We start from the raw sequence: 19,510 nt of genomic DNA, 5'->3' as shown, positions 1-19,510 counted from the left end.
AAGTGTATCTTAAATCTGACACCATTTACCAAGTACAGCTTAAACCAAACATTGTTTAATAAACCCATATCATTGCAAAATACAAGTACAGTACTATTTACTCAGAAAAAATGTGTCGATCATTTAATACGCTGAATTTATCAACTGTAAATACTGTAACGTTACGCCCCATGGTGTCTGCAGAGGGTCGGAACCCTTCTTTGGCTTGAAATCGATTTCAACCCGAGCAGTTGAACTTGTGACACCGCGCTGTCAAAAGCAGGAAGTTAAGAATGTGAAGTATAATGCGGCATCCCCTCTCATTGATCTCATTTCCTCGTTTTCTATCTTTATTTAGGCACTCCACAGCCTCGGGCAGCTGCACGGTTCGGGTTTGTGCTCGGTAAGGTGAGTGTTGCCGTCGTGTTGTTCACGGTTCTGTGAGTTTTTTTCATCTCCGTCTGAATCTCTGCGAGCACAACTCTGCTGCTAGCACAGCCAGCTATCAGCTAACTGTTCACTTTGACTTAATGTTGACTAGTTAAACTTGCTAACTGAGAGAGCCATAGTCAAGTAATGATATCGAAAAATACATTAACCTGAAGCTGCAGTATAAAGACACCGACTCAACTCACTTCACCGGTTAAATATGTCATTATGTCTACAATGACAGCGACAAAATGTCCAGCAAGTAGCAAAAACAAACGCACCTAATACTAACTTACACTATGAAAACAAAAACCAGAAAGTTCAACAGACTGACAGTTTATTCATTTACTGGGAAAATGTCACATCCATAAATCCAAGTTCTCGTTTGAACTTTTCATGATTGAATTTAGGAAATATTGAGTCTTATCCAACTTACAAACAATAAGAAATGTGCACGTACAGTTAAATTTATTGAATTTATTTTATTTGCGCACACATAAGATTGCATAAAATCCAGATAATAACAGTAAGACTTAGTACAGTCACAGTTAATACGGTTAGTATGCTCCAAAGATTTTTATTTAAAGATCTTTGATTTGTTGACTCTCTTATCTTTCTATTTATTATCATTACTTTTAGCCTTTGTCCTGTTACCATGTTGACTGTATCATCAGTCATGTCCTTTATGTTATCTTTATTTCATTATGATGCCTAATTGGTTTTTTGTTTTAGTTTTTTTTGTTATTGTCTTGATGTCACTCATGTGACACTTTCTATAAATAAAGTGATGAGGAAAAACACACAAACAAAAAAAACAAAAAACAAACACACCTCCTAGCTGAAGAGGTAAAAAGTGCTGTACTAAAGTAGAGACTATAATAACTAATGTTTTAATATGCTGCATTTATCTAACGGCTCTTACTATTTACTGAAAGTGGAGATGTTAATGTTTCATGGTAAATATATAGATAACTTCATGAAATATTATAGTTATGGTTCAACTGCACAACACTGTACTAAGTAGTTGAACCAGCAAAACATTAAAATATAGTTCATAATGTTCATTGAATAAAATTTAAAGGACCTATTCTTCAGAATGAGGGGTGGTTCTTTTCTTAAGTACAATTTACTGCCAAACCTTAGTTAGTTAGTTAGTTAGTCTATTTTTATTTCAAACATGTAAAAATACAAAGCAGATAAAAACAAAACAAGAATAACAATAAAATGAACCTTACACACAGTTGACAGTTTATTAGGTATTCCCAGATCATCTTTCTTCCTAAAACCAATGCAGTCTAATGCAACAGCCCTGCAATAAATCATACCTTACTTATCTATTTAATGCTGTGTATAAAAGAGATATAGCCTTTTTAATACATAGTGCCCAAATTGCAAGGGTTCAAAAGTAATGGGACACCAGTCTGCTAAATGTTTCTTGGGCAGTTGTGTATCAAAGTTTGCAAAAACATACGAAAATAAACCGGTTAAATTCTGGAGCAAAGTTGTATGGACTACCTCTGTCAAAATGATGGAAAGAGGAAGTTGCTGGTCCATGCTATACTGTCTATACTGTAGCCCCTTGGCATTTATAAGCAATGTAAGCTTTGCAGTAGTATTGCACATTTCATACACAAAGTGCTTCACATAATGAGCTGTCAAATACATACAAAACAGCACAAACTGCAACCAGTGATACTATAAAATTACCATGAAACACAATTACAAGAACAAGTTCATTCATGACTACACGACTAATCACTCTTTAAACACTGTGTCAGTATGAGTTTAAAATGATACCATTCATGATCCATTTGAAACCCTGTGTGTCAGGAGCATATTGATGCTCTAATTAGAAAAAGACGTCTGTTCAATGGAAAGGGCACCTTCCAGTTCACCCATAGACACGCCCCAAGTTACTGAGCCAGAACCAATTTGTGAAGGTTATAATGTTCAGTTTCAGAGAGAAATGTTGATTTAACTTTATTGTCACTTTGGAGGGTGTAGTTTGCTGGTGCTGTTGAATTGCATTGCCCTTTACTGATCATTTAAACTGGTACCTGAGTATATATTTTAGTTTAGTTTAATTTTGAGGACCTCCAGAGGGATGTTTTTTTCCATTATGGTATTGTTTACTCTCTTTAACACAATATTAAAAGTATTTTTTTCCCACCGCTTTATAAATGACTTACATTCCTCCAATCTTAATCTGATGCACATCAGCTGCTCTCAGTGTGTGTGAAAAGTGAGTGATTGTTATTATCTCTTCATGTGTCATGCTACCCTATGTGATGTACTTGTCTTCACTCTACAGGCCCACGGCATGCCAACCAAATTGTCTTTGGAGCAGGGGAAATCCAGACACAAGTTACACTAATGCTGATGATTAGGTAAAGCATTAATGACGTAAGACTGACTTCGGTGTAACCTCAGAGAAATCTAAAGGCATTTATCTGTTAATCAGCTCTCTCTTTGTGTCTGTTACAGTCCCAGAATGGCCTCAGGAATGCAAGAGAAACAGTATACACCATCCTTGCTCAGTTTTTTCATTTATAACCCCACATTTGGACCACGGGAAGGAGAGGTGAGCATGACTCCCAGATAAAGAGACACTAAGCACAACGCTGTAGTTAATATTCCAAAACAATTTTGTGGGGTGATTAAATTCCTAATCCAAGGTGACTTTTTTCAGGAAGAGAAGAAGATTTTGTTTTACCACCCCAGTGATGTGGAGAAGAATGAGAAGATCCGAAATGTGGGCCTTTGTGAAGCCATTGTACAGTTCACCAGGTAGAGAGCTGCTGTACCTGAAACAGAAGCAGAGCTACTAAACCAATTTAACCCCTGACATGTTACAGTCTGGGTGGGTCACCTGTGCTCATTTAGCCTCTTAGCATCTTGCTAAGACTTGGGATAATTTAAAAGTGTCAAGCATTAATTACATGGATTGGTTTGATGAGTTTCTTTAATATAAAATGACAAAAAAAGTTTCAGTTCTTTGAACCTGAGGCTTATCAGAATAGGGAAATGACGCAATAAGTGGCCAAATACACGCTGATACATATCTAATGTCTGTAAAAGTACAATATGTGGAGCTGATCGTCTTGTTTGGATGTGTCATCTCTCTTCACGATTATGTCTTCTTTGTTCCAGGACTTTCTGTCCAACAAAACCAGCTAAATCTCTGCATACACAAAAGAACCGGCAGTTTTTCTTTGAGCCTGAGGACAATTTCTGGATAGTCATGGTATCTTAAAGGCTTATACGTACATTACTTGTTCAGTATTTACTATTTTTGTCAAGAATGTTTGGGAATGTAATTCAGCTTTACCTCCCTAATCCCTTCTATACCTGCTGTTTTTATTTGTAATTCTTCCTCAGGTGGTTCGAAACCCAATGATCGAGAAACCAAACAAAGATGGTAAACCTCCCACAGTAGAATATCAGGAAGAGGAGATACTTGTGAGTGCTGATACATACTCATCAACATCATTATTTCTTTCCTTTTAATAATATTACTTACCATGACTTCTTGCTTCTGTAGGACACTGTTTATGGTGCAGTGGTAAGACAATGCTACAGTATGTACAAGGTGAGTTCCAGTATGTTTTGGAATCTGTCATCCATCTAACAAATTAGTTAATCCTCCTCTCCTGCACCCTTAATGTACTTGTGTAGTCAAACTACCAATTTAAGGTAGTTAGAAAGTGAAAACAATCACCTTGCAACTGTGATTATTTTCCTTACGTTGTAGCTCTTCAATGGCACATTTGGCAGAGCAATGGAAGCCGGTGGAGTGGAGCTGCTCATCCAGAAGCTTGAAAAGTTCTTCTACAGGGTAAAAATCTTTGTCCTGTTTTATTCTACTACACACCTTCATTTCTCTTCACACATGCTGAACATATATTTGCCTTTCTTTAACAGCATGATTCATTTTTTTGTCAGTTGAGCCTTAAAGTCAGTGTTGTCACAAGGGCTTTGCTAAATACTGTTGGGAAAGTTGTTGGTAGGATGTTTGCAGTCATGCCCGATTTCCTATTTATTATCCGCCTGCGTTATCTGTCTTTGCTTCATGCTGCTGTCGCCTCGCTTGCAGCTCTTGACACGAAGACTTGTGCAAAAGTATAAAAGACTCATTTCTAATCAGGAAATACCCTTCTTAAGTTCACACAGGCTCCCCTCTCCATTATGTAACCCAAAGACATAGAGAAAGAGAGGGGCAACGGTGTGCGTATCAGAGGTTGAATGTCAGCGTCTCTACAGCGCGTCAGTCAGACTCTCTGGATCTTACTCAGTTCTCTTTATTGCACTGTAAGCAAGCACTCATAGGCAGGTAAACTAACCCCTTTCTCGTTTTTTTTTTTGTTTTTTTTTTGGATGTGTGTGTGTCCATGTGTGTGCATACTGGGGTTTCCAGTATCTGCAGACTCTCCACTTGCAGTCCTGCGACCTGCTGGACGTATTTGGAGGCATCAGCTTCTTCCCTCTGGACAAGATGACCTACCTGAAGATCCAGTCATTTGTCAACAGAGTGGAGGAAAGCCTCAGCCTGATCAAATACACAGCCTTCCTGTACAACGACCAGCTTATCTGGTAAAGACTAAGCGCTTTTTAAAACTTTGCTATAGTCCCTGAAATCCACTATCCTACTAGAGTTTGTTAATTGACACCACAGGGGTGGGATTCTAATTTTATGTTCTGTATTAGGTCCTTTTTATACAGAGAATGGAGGGATATTATTGTGTTTTTTAATGTGTTAATATACAGCATGTACTAGGCCACAACCTAGCCATCACCTTAGACATATAATCCTGGCATTGGCACCTGCAGACACATCATGGCATGCTGGGTAAACAGAGGTGGCATTAAACATGACCTCTAATCCTCTTTGTGGTTTTCCCTGACATGTCATTTGCCTTTAATTGCACCATCAGCCACCTGTCTCAGTGTGTAAGCACCGGGGGGGATTACACGATTGCTAATGAAATTACTTGAGAGCTGAGTGATCTTTTATTGTGAGCTGTCAATCGATAAACAGAAGAGCTGTTTTAATTACTGTCCAAATTAAGCTGCTGCATTGTCTGATTTCATTCTGTCCTCTGGAGTATTCATCGTAGCGTGATTACAACTATGCCGAAAAGTAATCACCACCAGGAGTCACCTTGTTTTAACATCTGGCCCATGATGCGTAACACAGTTTAAAGCACGCAGATAAATATTTTTGTATTGTCTGTCGTGAAGTGTAAAAGTATAACTCTGTGCCGTAGGAGCGGACTGGAACAAGATGACATGAAGATCCTGTACAAGTACCTGACCACCTCGCTGTTCCCCAGACACTCTGAACCAGAGGTGAGGGGGGTTTGGTGTGTCAGATTAATGTTATGAAGACTTCTTTCACACCTATTCCACTGATTTTCTAACTTCTCTCTTCTTCCCTTTCTCTCATCTTCCTCTAGCTGGCTGGCAGGGACTCTCCTCTGAGGCCGGAGGTCGCAGGGAATCTGTTGCACTATGGGAGGTAAGTCCCTGAACCCTTGTATCTGTATATTCCTCAAGGAGGAATAAGGGTTGGATAAAAACAAGAGTAGATTTTGGATTTTGTGTAACTGTTTACTAATCAAAACACATCGGTGTCATGGCTAACATGACAGTGGACTAATGTCATTTAGGCACCATGTGTAGTCATATCTGCCAAATACTCCGGATGTGCGCTTCAATGTTTGCATATGCATGGATGTCCCATGTGTTCTTTTTTTTTTTTTTTACCCCACGGATAGTAATGAGCTTTGCTTGCAGTCAACCAAATTAGATACGGAGGTGACTCCCTTGGCTAACACTTTGTATTCAAGCAAGAGAAGAGGAAGTAGAGTATTACTGCAGCCTTGGGAAAAATCCACTATCAATTCAGCTTCGATGTACGTATTATGTAACCAAAGAGTTTACTCAGGTATTTTTCACTGGCTGTGTTCATGCTAGAGGTAAATAGTGCCTGAAGGTGAAGTGGAAGCTGCTACAGTAGTTCAACACTGACTCCTGGTGATGTATCATGGGGCAGCTTTACACCTGGAACAGGACGACTCACTAGAACATGAAGATTTATCTGTAAAGGCCAGAAAAATAGTTTAATACAGTAAGTCATCGAAGGTGACAAATGTACTAAGTGGAACAAGAGCAGCCACATTTAACTTGTTAACATGCCTTCTAATATAAATGGTTCCACTTCTTTGAACATGGCGTCCTTGGAATCCAGTGTATTAACAGTGCAACAGTGAATTCCTTGTTTGCAGTTTGTCGTCTTATCTTTTGGATCAATCATTGAGGAATGAACAGCCTCTGATCTATTTCAGAACAGAAAAAATTATTTTCCGTCCGCCTCACATTTTGGCCGAAGATATTGAGCTACTTGCCATGTTGTTTTGAAATTTGATATTGAAGCTTAAAGGATGATTCCTATCTATTTTGGTAATCCCCCTTTAGTGCCACCATCATGCCAAACCGACCCTGTGAACAGCATGACATGGTATAAAAATAATAGCCGGACTTCCCAGAAACTTTCAGTGAATATTCATGGTTTCCGCTGGATCGAGTGTGTTTATGTTCCCAAAATGATAAGCTCTTTATTTTAATAACAGCTTAGCCTTTTATCCAACACCACCCTCAATGCAAACATTTCAGTTTCACTGTTCTTAAAGCTCAAATAAAAGCAAAAATCATGAGAATTTAGTTTGTGTTGTCCTCCGTATTGCTGGGTGTAACAAATGTTTCTTTTAGGGGTCTTAGTGAGTTTATGTTTTTTTAGTAAACTATCATCTGTTCTCTCTAGGTTTCTGACAGGACCTACCAATCTTAAAGATCCAGAGGCCAAATTCCGATTTCCTAAAATATTTGTCAGCGCAGAGGACGGCTATGAGGAGCTGCACCTGATTGTTTATAAGGTAAGGTAGAGTAAATATGATCCACTATGCCGTGACAGTGTGCAGACTTAATCTGTTGATTCATTCATACACATACAGTTTTTTTTATTGTATTAAAATAGGGTGAAGTGGTTATTCATTTTTATAGGATGCTTTTTATAATCTTTGACTGGAGGATTTGACTTTTTATGAACAGTAGATATACTATGAAATATTGCACCGCTCTATCAAACGATATGGACTTTTGGGATTAAAATGCTAAAGTTTAAAATAATGAAGTACATCTCATGATGCTTACCATCACATTAATGTAATTTCCAACCTGTGTGACCTTGATTCTGTGTTTAACCTGCACTTATCTGCCGTTTTCCAGGCGATGAGCGCTGCAGCTTGTTTTATGATCAGTGGTAAGTGTCCACCCACCTACTTATGATAGTGTCTGCTTTCATTTCCCTTTTCCTGGGTAATTTCGTCAAATAAAGTTGTGGGTATTTCATAATATTTTGGCCATTTCACTGCTTATTCAAAGCTTAAATATTGCCTTATTTTTCTTTTCTCATGTCCCATAACGGCAGACTTTCTTCTTTCCTCCATTTCTTTGCAGCGTCCGTGGAGCTGACGAGGGACTTCTGTGAACAGCTGGATGGCTTGGTGGGCCCTCAGCTCACCCTGCTGGCGTCTGATATATGTGAACAGTTCACCATCAACCGCAGGATATCAGGGTCAGTTAAGAATCCACCACTCTGCTAATTCACAGCTCACTGTGAAGACGGCATGTTCTTTGGTCTCTTCTACTTGGTGATGTGATAATAGGTTAGGGGTTGGGGTTAGGAGTAGGGTTAGTGTCACTTTAATGATAACACAGGATGAATTTTATAAGCTTGAATGTTACCTTTAAGGGAGTATCCTAATGGCCTTGCAGTACGAGGTGCATACTCCCTTATAAAATGTCAAAAATAGTGAAAAATGACCAGCAAATCCTCACTTCACATTTGAGAGGCTCAAACCAGCATTGTTTTACAGATCGAGTAAATTTACGTCAAATTTTCTATGGACTAAATCTGCAACTGTTAGCTGATTAATGGATTAGTTGATCGATAGAAAAAATCTGCAACTATTCTGATTATCAATTAATCATTTAAGTCACTTTTCAAGTAAATTCCAGGCTCTCAGTTGGGAAAATTTGCTATTTTTTTGTCTTATTTGATAGTAAACTGAATATTTGTAGGTTTGGTAGTGTTGTTCGGGAAAACAAGCAATTTGATGGCCAAATGAAAATGGACAACAGATTAATTGATATTGAGAATAATTTAGTTGCAGCCCTATTGTGGACCAATCAGTTAATACAGACAAAAACTGCTTCCAGAAGATTATGAAGAATCACAGAGAATGTAGCAGAAAGGCAGGAAACAAAACCTATGAAATTAATGACTTTCTTCAAACTATCAGTGTCATCAGTGTATTCGTCTGATGAAAACATTTTCTGCCTCACATCAAAGTTTAGTGCTGTAAGTGTGTAGTGATTACGGCAGTTTGTCGTCAGTTAGCAGTCAATCCTTTGTATTAACTCCGCCTGGCTGGCAGTGAGAGATGAGAGTCTGATACCGCTGGATATCTTCATGGCACTACTTAGGGGTAACTCAAGCAGTGTTGCATTAAAGACGGGCATCCTGACCTGCTCTCCTTTAACCCCACCAGTTAGCTTCAGATTCATCCTCGCCTGTAATCCAAGACCAGACTACCTTTCACGGACAATTTGATAGGCTACTTTTTTAATCACTCTAGTTAAGAATCACTAAATAAATAATGCTGTCCCAAATTCCTCAGCTGGCATTCAGGTCTGTGTCCTGATTTGGCCTGGTGGAACTGTAAATAATTAGACACAGCATAGACGAAAATCAGTTGTAGGGACTTTTTTGAATATGTGTGCACTCACATACTCCCAGAGATGCAGTTACAGTACTGTTGTCAGGTAAGCTGTGGTAATAACTGTCCTCAGCTCACATTAATGTGGGTGGAGAATGGAGTTGGCTTATTATATATTGATTTTGCTCACTGTATCATTTATAAATACTGTGTTCTCAGAGTGGCCTTCCCCAGAGACTCAAACTGATTTATACAGGAACCACAGTTCCACCCAAAATGAAATGGCATCCTTGAAAATACAAAAAGGCAATGAGAATTGGATCATTCTTATTCCACAAAGACACATCTGTTTTCCACAAGCATGATGTAAAAGAATTTTAAAGGATGATGTAGCCCCAAAAGTGACTGAGGGTGATATTTAGTTGCTTGCTTTGGCTTTACTTTTTTGTGTTAAGTGTCTTTTCTTCCGTTGTGTGTCCATTCAGGCCAGAGAAGGAGCCCCAGTTTAAGTTCATCTATTTCAACCACATGAACCTGGCAGAGAAGAGCACCATCCACATGAGGAAGACCGCCAGTGTTTGCCTCACCTCTGTCCATCCTGACCTCATGAAGATCCTGGGAGACATCAACTGTGACTTTGCCAGGTACAGCAGAAAGAACTTAGTAAAATTGTAGTTGTATTTATCTTTAACAAAAGCCTCCAGACATTTGTTAAAGTGAGTTAGAGTTTTTTCTTTTATCAATGGCAGGCCAAGCTTGGTGGTGTTGTTGGCCTTCCCAGTTGAAAAAGTAGAGGAAATTGATTAGTTTTAGTTACGGAAATCTCTTTTCTATGTGTCCCACAGAAGGCAGTACAGCATTAGGCCGTTTTTAATATATCGTCAGCTCCAAACAGCAGCTCTACAGCCTTTTCAGATTTCACAAACCCTGATCTTTCATCAAAGAAAATGTGTAAAACTCATATACCGCAGATATCAGCACAGTTATGTCATTTTCATAGATAATATGATACTCTTGGGAACTCACTATCCTTTGAAGACGTCACGAGACTGCAGTCATGTGAAAGTCCCTTTTTCAGTCTGTGGAAACATACAGTGGTACTGACATTCATAACATTTATTCCGGTATCATTATCAGTTCCTTTTTTTCTGCAGGTGGTGTGTAGATTGTCGTCTTACCTTGACACACTTTAAACACACTCACAGTGCTATTTGTTTATTAAATTTTAGGTAATTACACGTGATTCCCTGGTGTGTTGGTGGTATTTGAACTAAAAACCTAAAAGTAATGTGTGACACAAACCTTAAAATATGTTAAATTATGACTTTTTAAATTAAGGTTTGTGGTCTGCACAGCTAAATGCATGATCTTAGAAGTAAAGTTGATGTGTCTGCTATATATATGTGATAGTGACCTTTATGTGATGGTGCTCAGTTCTTTGTATCTGTCTGCCAGGGTTGACGAAGATGAAGAAATCATCGTAAAAGCTATGACAGACTACTGGGTAGTCGGCAAGAAGTCAGACCAGAGAGAACTGTATGTGATCTTGAATCAGAAGAACGCCAATCTGATTGAAGTGAATGGTATGTCTCCACCACCTGGCAATGAGTGAAATCTGTGTCATCACCATCACAATAGACAATCTGCCTTGATATTTAATCTCCACTTCACCCTTAATGCCCTTTTGTCTTTTTCTCTACTACAGAGGAGGTTAAGAGGCTTTGTGCGACGCAGTTCAACAACATATTCTTCTTGGACTGATGGAGCGGACAGACAGAGACTGTTTCACCACACTAAAAACTGTCAGTGTTGCAGGGTATCATGACAGCATCAGCGTAATGCAATAATTGCATTGTAAAATAAAAAAAAATTAAAAGCTTTCTCACCAAGTTTTTTTTTTATTATTTAACCTATAAAAATTGTAATTTTCTTCTGTAATTAAGTGTAAAAATCCAGATTTTTACTGTACATGTACTTTATTTTCTGTCATTTTCTTTGTACATACTTGTAGGATTTTAACATGTTTGATTTCTTACAAATTACAATTTGTTCATGCTTTTTTTTTTTTCTTCAGTGAATGAAAACATCATGACAGTGTCTCAAATTAATTTAAAAACTGACATGCAGAAAAGTTTACTCCTGGTTCCTTTGATGATCAGTGATAGTTTTGAAATTAGATATCATGTCAAAAGTATTGTGGTTTGTAAACAACTCCACTAACTTTAAATAAATTAAGAAGTACTTTTACTTGCCATAAGTAATGGGTTTTTTGTTGTTGAAGATGTTCATCAGTTTGGTGACTCACATTCAGGCCCATTTTTGCCCCTGTATGTTCTTCCTTTTACTGACATATTGTGAAGGAGCCCAGAATTTCTCGCAATCTTTTGATATGTTTTCATGATAGGCGATATGTATCTATCCAGTAACCTCCAATACTACAGGCCAAAGAGTTTTTATTTTTATATAAATTGTATCCCAACCCATATTACCTTGCAGAAAGAAAAGAAGAAGATAAGATTCAGGCTGTGTCACCAACACATCAACACATTTTGTGGACAAAAACAAACAGTACAAATTCATTATAATAGAGAGAGACTGACACTAATTAGCCTAACCTTGTAATGTGAAGCAGAAGATACACATTTACTGACATACATATTAAGAAAAGTGCATGTATTGATATTATATGAGGACTGAAAATCATGACAAGACAAAAAACTAAATCAGTTCAAAGTTGAGTAGTTATAAATCGTTAAATTTACACTTCGTGTTTCAGACCAATTACAATTGTCGACATAAAAAAAAAAGGTCTGAAGAAAAACAACCAATCAGAGCTCTCCGTTCTTGTCTGAATTCCAGCCAATCAGCGTCACTTTACGAATTTCAAAAACTCACCCGCCATGATTGTTGTGTTTTTAAGGCAGCAGGACTAAGTCCGTCCGTTGTGCGGACATTTTAAGTTTTTTTTATTGGCCGCTCAGGAGCAAAAATTTGTTTTTATACGTGCTTTTTTGGAAACAGCAAGGTAAAGTGGATGTGTAATTATATATTATCTAAACAGCTAGTTTGGTTCACGGCTTTGGTTGCTAACTTAACAGTTGACGCTAGCTTGTGTCGTGGCTCCTGTTGAGATACACAACTAACCTTTCTTTAGTTGAATTACTTCAGCTAACTTAGTTATTACTTTTAGCACTAATTCGACTTATTACGAATTTTATGGTCTTTATTGTTAAAGTTAGTTATGGTCAGTGGTTGAAGTAAAATTGTTACTATTTTGGCCTTGATTGACATAAGTTAGCGTGACTTAACGTTAGACTTCGGACAACTTAAACAAGCTAATTATGTTGTACACAGAGAAAGTGTTTCAACATAAATACAGCAGCTTACAACGTGTGGTGATTCAGGCCCATTATTGCCCCTGTACGTCCTTCATTTCACTAAAGTTTGTTAAACGTACGTTAGTTGACTTTTGGACTTTAACTCTTTACATTACTGCAGAAACTGTTAGATAAGTTACAAATCTTCCAGGACAAAAAAGATCATTTATTCACATTTCAAAAACACAGAATGTCCTGTAATTATCGTTAAACTGGGAAAAACGTCGTCGTGCATAGTTTAGACATTTGATGATGTTTGTCATGTATCCATGTTATTTTTTGAGAGGGGCCTGCTATTTGTGATGGACATTTGCCATCAGCATTATGACATTTGTTGCCTTAATGACAACAATAATCAGTTAAAACCTCATCAGGTAACAGTTGAGTTGTTATAGCCGATTACAGCACAAAACAGATGCACAAAATTGTTTTCCTTATCAACTTCAGATTTTAATTTCACACTAGTTTCTAATTTTTGTAACAGTTGTCATAACTACAAGCACATCTATAAATGTACCTCAATGCCTGTAATAACTGTCATATGCCTATAATACATCATCTTTTCCTCTTCACAGCTATTGCTCCAGATACCTGAACATGGAGTCTCGGTTTTCCCACCTGCGCCAGCGGGACACCAGTGTGTCGATGCTGAGGGTGAAAATGTCCCGCAGAAGGTCTCAGTCCCAGAAGGAGAACAGAGAGCGGGCTTTGAATACACGCAGGCAGCTGGACAAGCTCCCAGAGATGGATATCTCTTCCCTGGATGCCTCCATCACAGTGGCCAACATGTCGATCATTCAGGAGAAAACACTTAACAACGCAAAGCCTGTTAAAAGTAAAGTTTTATTTTCCAGAACATCTTCATTATACATTTCTCTTGAATACTTTGACAAGACACAATAGCTAGTGCACGCAGACACCTTAGAGCCATTTCTTCAGAAAAGCATTCTGTGACCACTGATCACCAATTAAATCTACCTTTATTTGTGCCCATCATTCTAGCTAACATGTTTCTTCCTTATCCCGCACCTGTTTCTTCACAGGCCAGGCTGCAGAAGAGAGGCTGAAGCAGCTTGAGCGCTGGAAAGAGCGTAAGGCTCTTGAGAAGGAGAAGGAAATGAGAGAAAAGGGGCGTAAAGGGGTATTTAAGACTGGCCTGTTTCATCCAAAGGACACCCAGACCATTGTCCCAGCTGCATCAACCAGAGCTAAGGAGGTGAGCGAGGAATTGTCAACAGACTAGTTCACACTATTTACTGTAAAGGTGTCTATCAGGGTATCTGCAGGTCTTGAAAAGTCTTAAAAAGCATTGATTTAGGTTTCCTCAAAAAAGGCCTTAGAAGGTATTTAAAAGTCTTAAATTGAATCATTATGGTCTTAAATATTTTTTCTAGCCTTCCATAGGTGCTAATGTTGTAAAAATGTTTTTTTAAAGCAAGTTTTGCAAAACTTGCTAGAAAATTCACAATAGTGTCATTCCAGACCTTAAATAAATTATTCATTAATTCCTATTAATCATTTTTAATTGGTTAATCCATCCATTCTTTTTCTGCTGCTTATCCACGTCAGGGTCATGATTAATTAGTTATATTATTGGGAATGATTGATAAAATTAAATAAATTGACATTTATTTCCCATTGCACTTGGTCGTTAATTGTAGCGCTTATCATCGCTAATTATTTTTTATTAATATCTTTCATACTTTGACCATGAAACACGTATTAAATTGCATTCTTTGTGGTATTAAAATGTCTTAAAGTCTTAAATTTAGTTTGATGAAGCCTGCAGAAACCTTGGCCTGTAAATTATACCTCTACTATCCTGTTTTTGTTTCTTTGATTATAAGAGTGAGATATCTTTGTGGCTGGGTGCACTTGTAATGATAAATGACTCCAATGATCAACATGTCATTTTTGCTTCTCTTTAAGACAAAAGTAAACACGGCTCCATCGCAGAGCACCAGAGTAACCCGTTCAATGAAAACACAGCAGCAGCAAGTGCAGAAGGTGCTACTTTCTCTAAAATCTTGAATATCTTTTCTCAAAAATTCCACAAAAAACTAAAAAATAACAGTAACTTTGTTGCATCGCCTTTCTTTTTTCAAAATCTCTACAGCCTCTGAAGACACAGGACCCAAACACTGCAGCAAAGAAAGGTAAAGTAATTGCATGTCCTTTTATTTTAAATGAAGCTTCTACTCCAGCTTAGTGTGTGTTTTAGATCTGACCTCACCGATTTTCCTACATACATACAGCTCCTCCATCAACCAGGAGCCGAGTCACTTCGGTCAAGCCTGCACAACCACCACCTGTGACCAAGACTAAAGTCTGTGCAGGTAACTAGTAAGAAGAAAAATCCTTGAACATAACTAGACCTTGAGACCAGCTATCATGTTTAATCCTCCTTATTGTGTTTCCTTATTTGCATCTTAGTGGAGCCTGTCGTACGAGCTGCGTCGACCAGATCAGTCAACAAGCCTCCTGTTACAGCAGTTCCTGTGGTGAAAGACAACCCTAAGGACAAGTCTACAGGTACATGCTGATCCAAAGCAATAGTTTAAGCAGTGTTTGAGAGCATGTAAGACCACTAGAGGTATATGCACCAAAGCAAGCAGAGAAATACTATAACATTCTAGCAAACCACTCTTTAATATTGTTTAATGTCTTCCCCGTCCCTCAGATGTAAGAACCACAAGGAGCAGAGCTATTGTCAACCTTACGGCCCCACCTTCTGGCAGAGGAAAGAACTGTAAAAGTATTGTTAAATGTCAACCAACATTAACCCAGACATTGTTCACCAGTTTTACTTTTCTCCATGTGAGCATGTACAATTGTTTTGATCGTTTTTGTATATCTGTCCTTTTAATATACAGCAGCTGTCAACGTTGTCCATCCTGCTGAGCCCAAGGTGAGCATTTCTGTGTCACATACAGCCTCTTCAAAACTGACTACTTTTTTTTTTTACCTGTGACTTGATGAATCAGTTTGCTGTGTCTGTGTAGGAGCCTGAGATGCAGGAGGAAGAAGAAAAACCTCCCAGCCCGACGCCCTGTTCTGAGGAGGTAGACATGGTGGTGGACCAAGCTCCAGCTGATGCTGTCCCTGCTGTGGATCCTGTTGAGGATTCGTCCTCTTTGACCTCATTTGCTCCCAAAGGTTTTGTCTTCCAAGCTCCTGCCGGCTTGTTCAAGTTCGAGCCTCTCACTCCTCGCTCGGCAGACGCCTTTCTTACACCAAGGTCTGTCTGTTTTTCCTTTCCTCTGTTTATTTAAAGATAATTAAAATTCTAGAAAGCTTTTAATATTGTTTGAAAATATTTGAAATTATCAAACCTTGGTAAATGCAGTATTTCTGGTATCATATTGAAGCAGAGTTTTTGTTTTACCAGCCTTTCAAGGAGGTAGAAATAATCCAATTGGCTAAGTTACGCTTCACCAAAAGAGGCTTGAGTGAAGCAAGGCAAATATTAAAAGATAAAGACTCCAACATTTTTGCCTTTAGAGCCTCTTAGAAAATTTGTAAGATTAAGACTTGGGTCAGCTGATGTTTTTTATTTTTTTTTTATTTTTTAAATCTAATTGCCATGTTGTGACTCCTCCTGCGCAGCTCCAGCTTCAATCTTCCCCCGGTCCCCAAGTTCAACATTGAGCCTCAGGCTGAGCCAAGTGAGCCTTCTCCCCCTAAATCCCCTCACCGCTCTCCTCCTCGTCCATCTCCCACAGTGGCCCCTCCGACTCCAGGCAGCCCCCTGGAATCAAAGCACGATGTGCCGTACTTCAGGTGATGTACCAGTCATTTATTGTTCGGTTCATTTTTAAAAAAAATTATTTATTTATTGTCTGACAAGCAGTCAAAAAGCTGAAAGTATCAGGTTGTTTTTCTTGATAAATGAATTATGTCGTATATATACCAATCCTTTATCAAAAATGTTGATAAATTTGCTGTTACAACAGACTTATTTCTCCTAAAATATGGCTGCGACATGTATTTGAAATGTATGTATTATTGAATATTAATTTCAATTAATTTATATCTAATTTCTGTGTGTTGTCCAGATCGGAAATCACCAGTGAGACAGACAGACTGATGTCTCTGTGTGCTCAGTGGGAGTCTAAAGTGGAAGATGAGTCCATCCCAGAAGAAAGTGAGTGTTTTTTACTAGTGACTATAGTTTTTAGCTGGAAACAGTGGTGTTCCTAATTGTGAAAATGACATAAGTCCCCATCTGAACAATTGTAATTTGACATCTGTCTGACCTTAATGTGTGTATGTGATCAGTGAGAGACCGTATGCGCACAGCGGTTGGCCAGGCGAGGCTGCTGATGAAAGAGCGTTTTAACCAGTTCAGCGGTCTGGTGGATGACTGCGAGTTTGGCCGAGGGGAGAAGATCACCACCTGCACTGACCTGCAAGGATTCTGGGACATGGTTTATTACCAGGTGAGCACCTCACAGGAGAGGGACAGGTGTCTCGAACATGAAACACAAAACACATAAAAGGATGACTGGTATCGTTTGGCTTAAAATTAGCATTTTGTACTTCCTCTCTTCTTTCAGGTAGAGGATGTCAGCAAGAAGTTTGACGCTCTCAAAGAAGCAGAGGCCCAAGGCTGGGTGGAGGAGCACAAGCCCCCACCAAGACAGAGGAAAGTAGTCAAGGTGGGTGCAAAGAACTGCGACTTTCTTGTTTTTAAAAAAAAAAAAAAAAAAAAAAAAAGGTTTGTCCAACATATTTAGGGACAAAAAAGTGCAACACAAGCTTACACATCTTGGGCCACTTTTGACAGAGACCTGCAGCTGCTCCTGCACCCGCCAAGCCAACAGGAACCAAAGCAGCAGCCAAGTCTCGCCTAGCTGCCGTGAAAGCAGCCATGAAAGCCAAACAGCAGGCAGCCGAGGCAGAGAAAGCTGCAAAGGCTGCTGCTACCCCCCAACCTGAGGAACCACAACCCCAAGCAGAGGCTCAAAAGACGGACACTGTGGTCTTTGATGGAGGCTTCTTCCAGGTTGAGAGCCCAGCCAAACCATCAGGTGAGTGGATGTTCACTACACAAATGACCAAGTCTGTGATGCTTGAGTTACAGGATTTGGTGTAACATCTATGTTGTCTATTGTTGTCTGCAGGTTCCATGAGGAGATCCAGCCGTCTGAGTGCTGCTGTGCTGCCTCAGGCCTCTCCCTGCTCCAGCTATCTCTCCCCTAGAAGAGTCACTCGACGATCCCTTGCACTGGCTCAGACCCCCGTTCAGAACCACGCGTCTCCCGCCCAGCCGGTCCACACTCCCGCCCACCTCCGTCTCACCCTTGACCAAACCCCCGGACAAGCACCAAAGTCTCAGCATGGCACTCCTCAGCCACCCCAGAGCAGAAACGACACTGTAAATGTCTCTCTTTGCTTCTCACCTGTCAAGGAGGTGCCTTCAGACAACACCCAACCCGAGGAAAACCCTGCAGTCTCCATGCAGGACAACACCTCTCCGGTTCCTGAATCGGACACACCCATACCTGTGCGTTCGCTTCCATCCATTTGTGTCATCCAGGAGCAAGACGAACCAGCTGAGGCTGTTAATGTCGACATCCCGCTCTCCCCAAGACTTTCTCTCTCTCCATGCAAATCACCTCCTCCAGTCAGCAAGACTCCTGAGCCCTCATCAGCCCTGAGCTTCACACTGTCACCCTGCCAACCTCCCCTGTCCTCCCCCACTGTGATCTCCTCTCCCGCTGTGGAGTCTCAAGAGTCCATGTGTCACACACCAGAAAGCGCAGTCCTTACGGTAAACAATCTTTTTGGCCTCACTCATGTTATGTTTCTGTATTGAAGAAATCAGCCTCATATGTTGCCATTTAAAGCTGTGATTGTTTTCTCCAGCTCTTCAGTAAACAAGTTATTCTCTTGTGTTTCCAGGAAACTCCAGGATTTGACTTTGAGCGTTACTTGCAGACTTCACAGAGATGTAGCCTGTCACCAAGGGAGGCAGTCACCGTAGATGCGCCGTCACCCATGGCAGTGGATGTGGAGATGGAGAGCCCCAGAGGTCAATATGAGGATCTGCTAACTCAGGAAGAAGCAGGTATGATTGATGCCCTTAGGTCCTGTGCATGCACACACACTGTGTACACCTGGGGTTTGCATCTCAACAACACTAATTGATGTTAAAGCAGCAGCAGGCTGGATTTCTATATTGAGATTTGACTAGAAAACTAGAATTTATATTGAATTTGAGTAGTAGTAGTTTTCATTATAAATCTTTAATAAATTGTCAAGCCTCAAATATCAGACCTGCACACTGCAACTTTTAGAGAAAATGTTGTGATTGCCTGTTTTATGGGAATAACCACACTGAGCTTGCTTCTGGTTTATGTTTATTTTAAACTGGTGTTATAAATTGCACACTTTGCTGTCTTTACTCAAGGTTATGCTCGCTCTCTCACTGTCACCACAGCACTACCAGCAGTGTCTTCAGTGTTAACTCCTCAGTCACCACAGGTTCAAGTTTTTCCCTTTTTTTTTCATTTCTTCACTACCAAATGTTGACTTTTAAATCCACAATGAACAAATCACTAGGCTTTTTACTTGTTTATTTCTTTATTGCAGACTTGTCATTGCTGAACATTCTTATTGTATTTTTCTTTAGGCCCAGACAGCAGAGTCTGCCCTGTTTCTCTTCACCCCGGACCTGAAGGACCGGATACGCCAGTCTGTCTGTCCAAGTGACCTCATGGTCTTCACCCCTCCCTCTTAATGTGTAGCAAAGAGATTCCTTTTAAATGTGTTGTTTTGTCATGTATTGACTGCTTTTGTTACTCCCTTTGCAAAAAAAAAAAGATATATCTGGGTGTTTCTGACATTTATTTTTAATTACTGGAAAAAAGTTTTGTCTCACAAGAATTTCTGATTAAAAGTTCTAGTCACAACCAGGAAATGTTGAGTCTTCATTTACATCCATGC

General features: G+C 39.4%; 2 protein-coding genes across 5 annotated transcripts; both read left to right on the top strand.

Moving 5' to 3' along the window:
- The first annotated feature begins 227 nt into the window (after window positions 1–227).
- Window positions 228–11,432, top strand: ccz1 (CCZ1 homolog, vacuolar protein trafficking and biogenesis associated). Of its 2 annotated transcripts, none has more exons than XM_067576321.1 (17): window positions 228–387; window positions 2,720–2,795; window positions 2,893–2,989; window positions 3,098–3,195; window positions 3,559–3,652; window positions 3,787–3,867; window positions 3,950–3,997; window positions 4,160–4,243; window positions 4,823–4,998; window positions 5,673–5,754; window positions 5,862–5,923; window positions 7,229–7,340; window positions 7,693–7,726; window positions 7,924–8,041; window positions 9,671–9,829; window positions 10,641–10,768; window positions 10,891–11,432. In XM_067576321.1, exons 2-17 carry the CDS (start codon window positions 2,782–2,784, stop codon window positions 10,944–10,946), a joined length of 1,443 nt encoding a protein of 480 aa, XP_067432422.1. In that variant the 5' UTR covers window positions 228–387; window positions 2,720–2,781; the 3' UTR covers window positions 10,947–11,432. The 2 variants fall into 2 exon arrangements, with proteins under 2 accessions (XP_067432422.1, XP_067432423.1); XM_067576322.1 differs by having other exon boundaries at window positions 229–382.
- Window positions 11,433–12,053: 621 nt separating this feature from the next.
- On the top strand, window positions 12,054–19,476 carry dlgap5 (discs, large (Drosophila) homolog-associated protein 5). Of its 3 annotated transcripts, none has more exons than XM_067575945.1 (19): window positions 12,054–12,210; window positions 13,138–13,397; window positions 13,606–13,778; window positions 14,492–14,569; window positions 14,679–14,718; window positions 14,818–14,898; window positions 14,996–15,094; window positions 15,243–15,317; window positions 15,436–15,470; window positions 15,565–15,800; window positions 16,169–16,342; window positions 16,618–16,706; window positions 16,841–17,001; window positions 17,119–17,220; window positions 17,349–17,592; window positions 17,686–18,335; window positions 18,467–18,632; window positions 19,005–19,048; window positions 19,197–19,476. In XM_067575945.1, exons 2-19 carry the CDS (start codon window positions 13,160–13,162, stop codon window positions 19,302–19,304), a joined length of 2,793 nt encoding a protein of 930 aa, XP_067432046.1. In that variant the 5' UTR covers window positions 12,054–12,210; window positions 13,138–13,159; the 3' UTR covers window positions 19,305–19,476. The 3 variants fall into 3 exon arrangements, with proteins under 3 accessions (XP_067432046.1, XP_067432045.1, XP_067432047.1); XM_067575944.1 differs by having other exon boundaries at window positions 18,975–19,048; XM_067575946.1 differs by lacking the exon at window positions 19,005–19,048.
- Window positions 19,477–19,510: the final 34 nt, after the last annotated feature.

This window comes from Thunnus thynnus, chromosome 20, assembly GCF_963924715.1.
Source record: "Thunnus thynnus chromosome 20, fThuThy2.1, whole genome shotgun sequence".
In the NCBI taxonomy this organism is placed as follows: domain Eukaryota; kingdom Metazoa; phylum Chordata; class Actinopteri; order Scombriformes; family Scombridae; genus Thunnus; species Thunnus thynnus.
The sequence above is the reverse complement of the archived record's forward strand: the minus strand, read 5'-3'. Positions and strand labels throughout refer to the sequence as shown.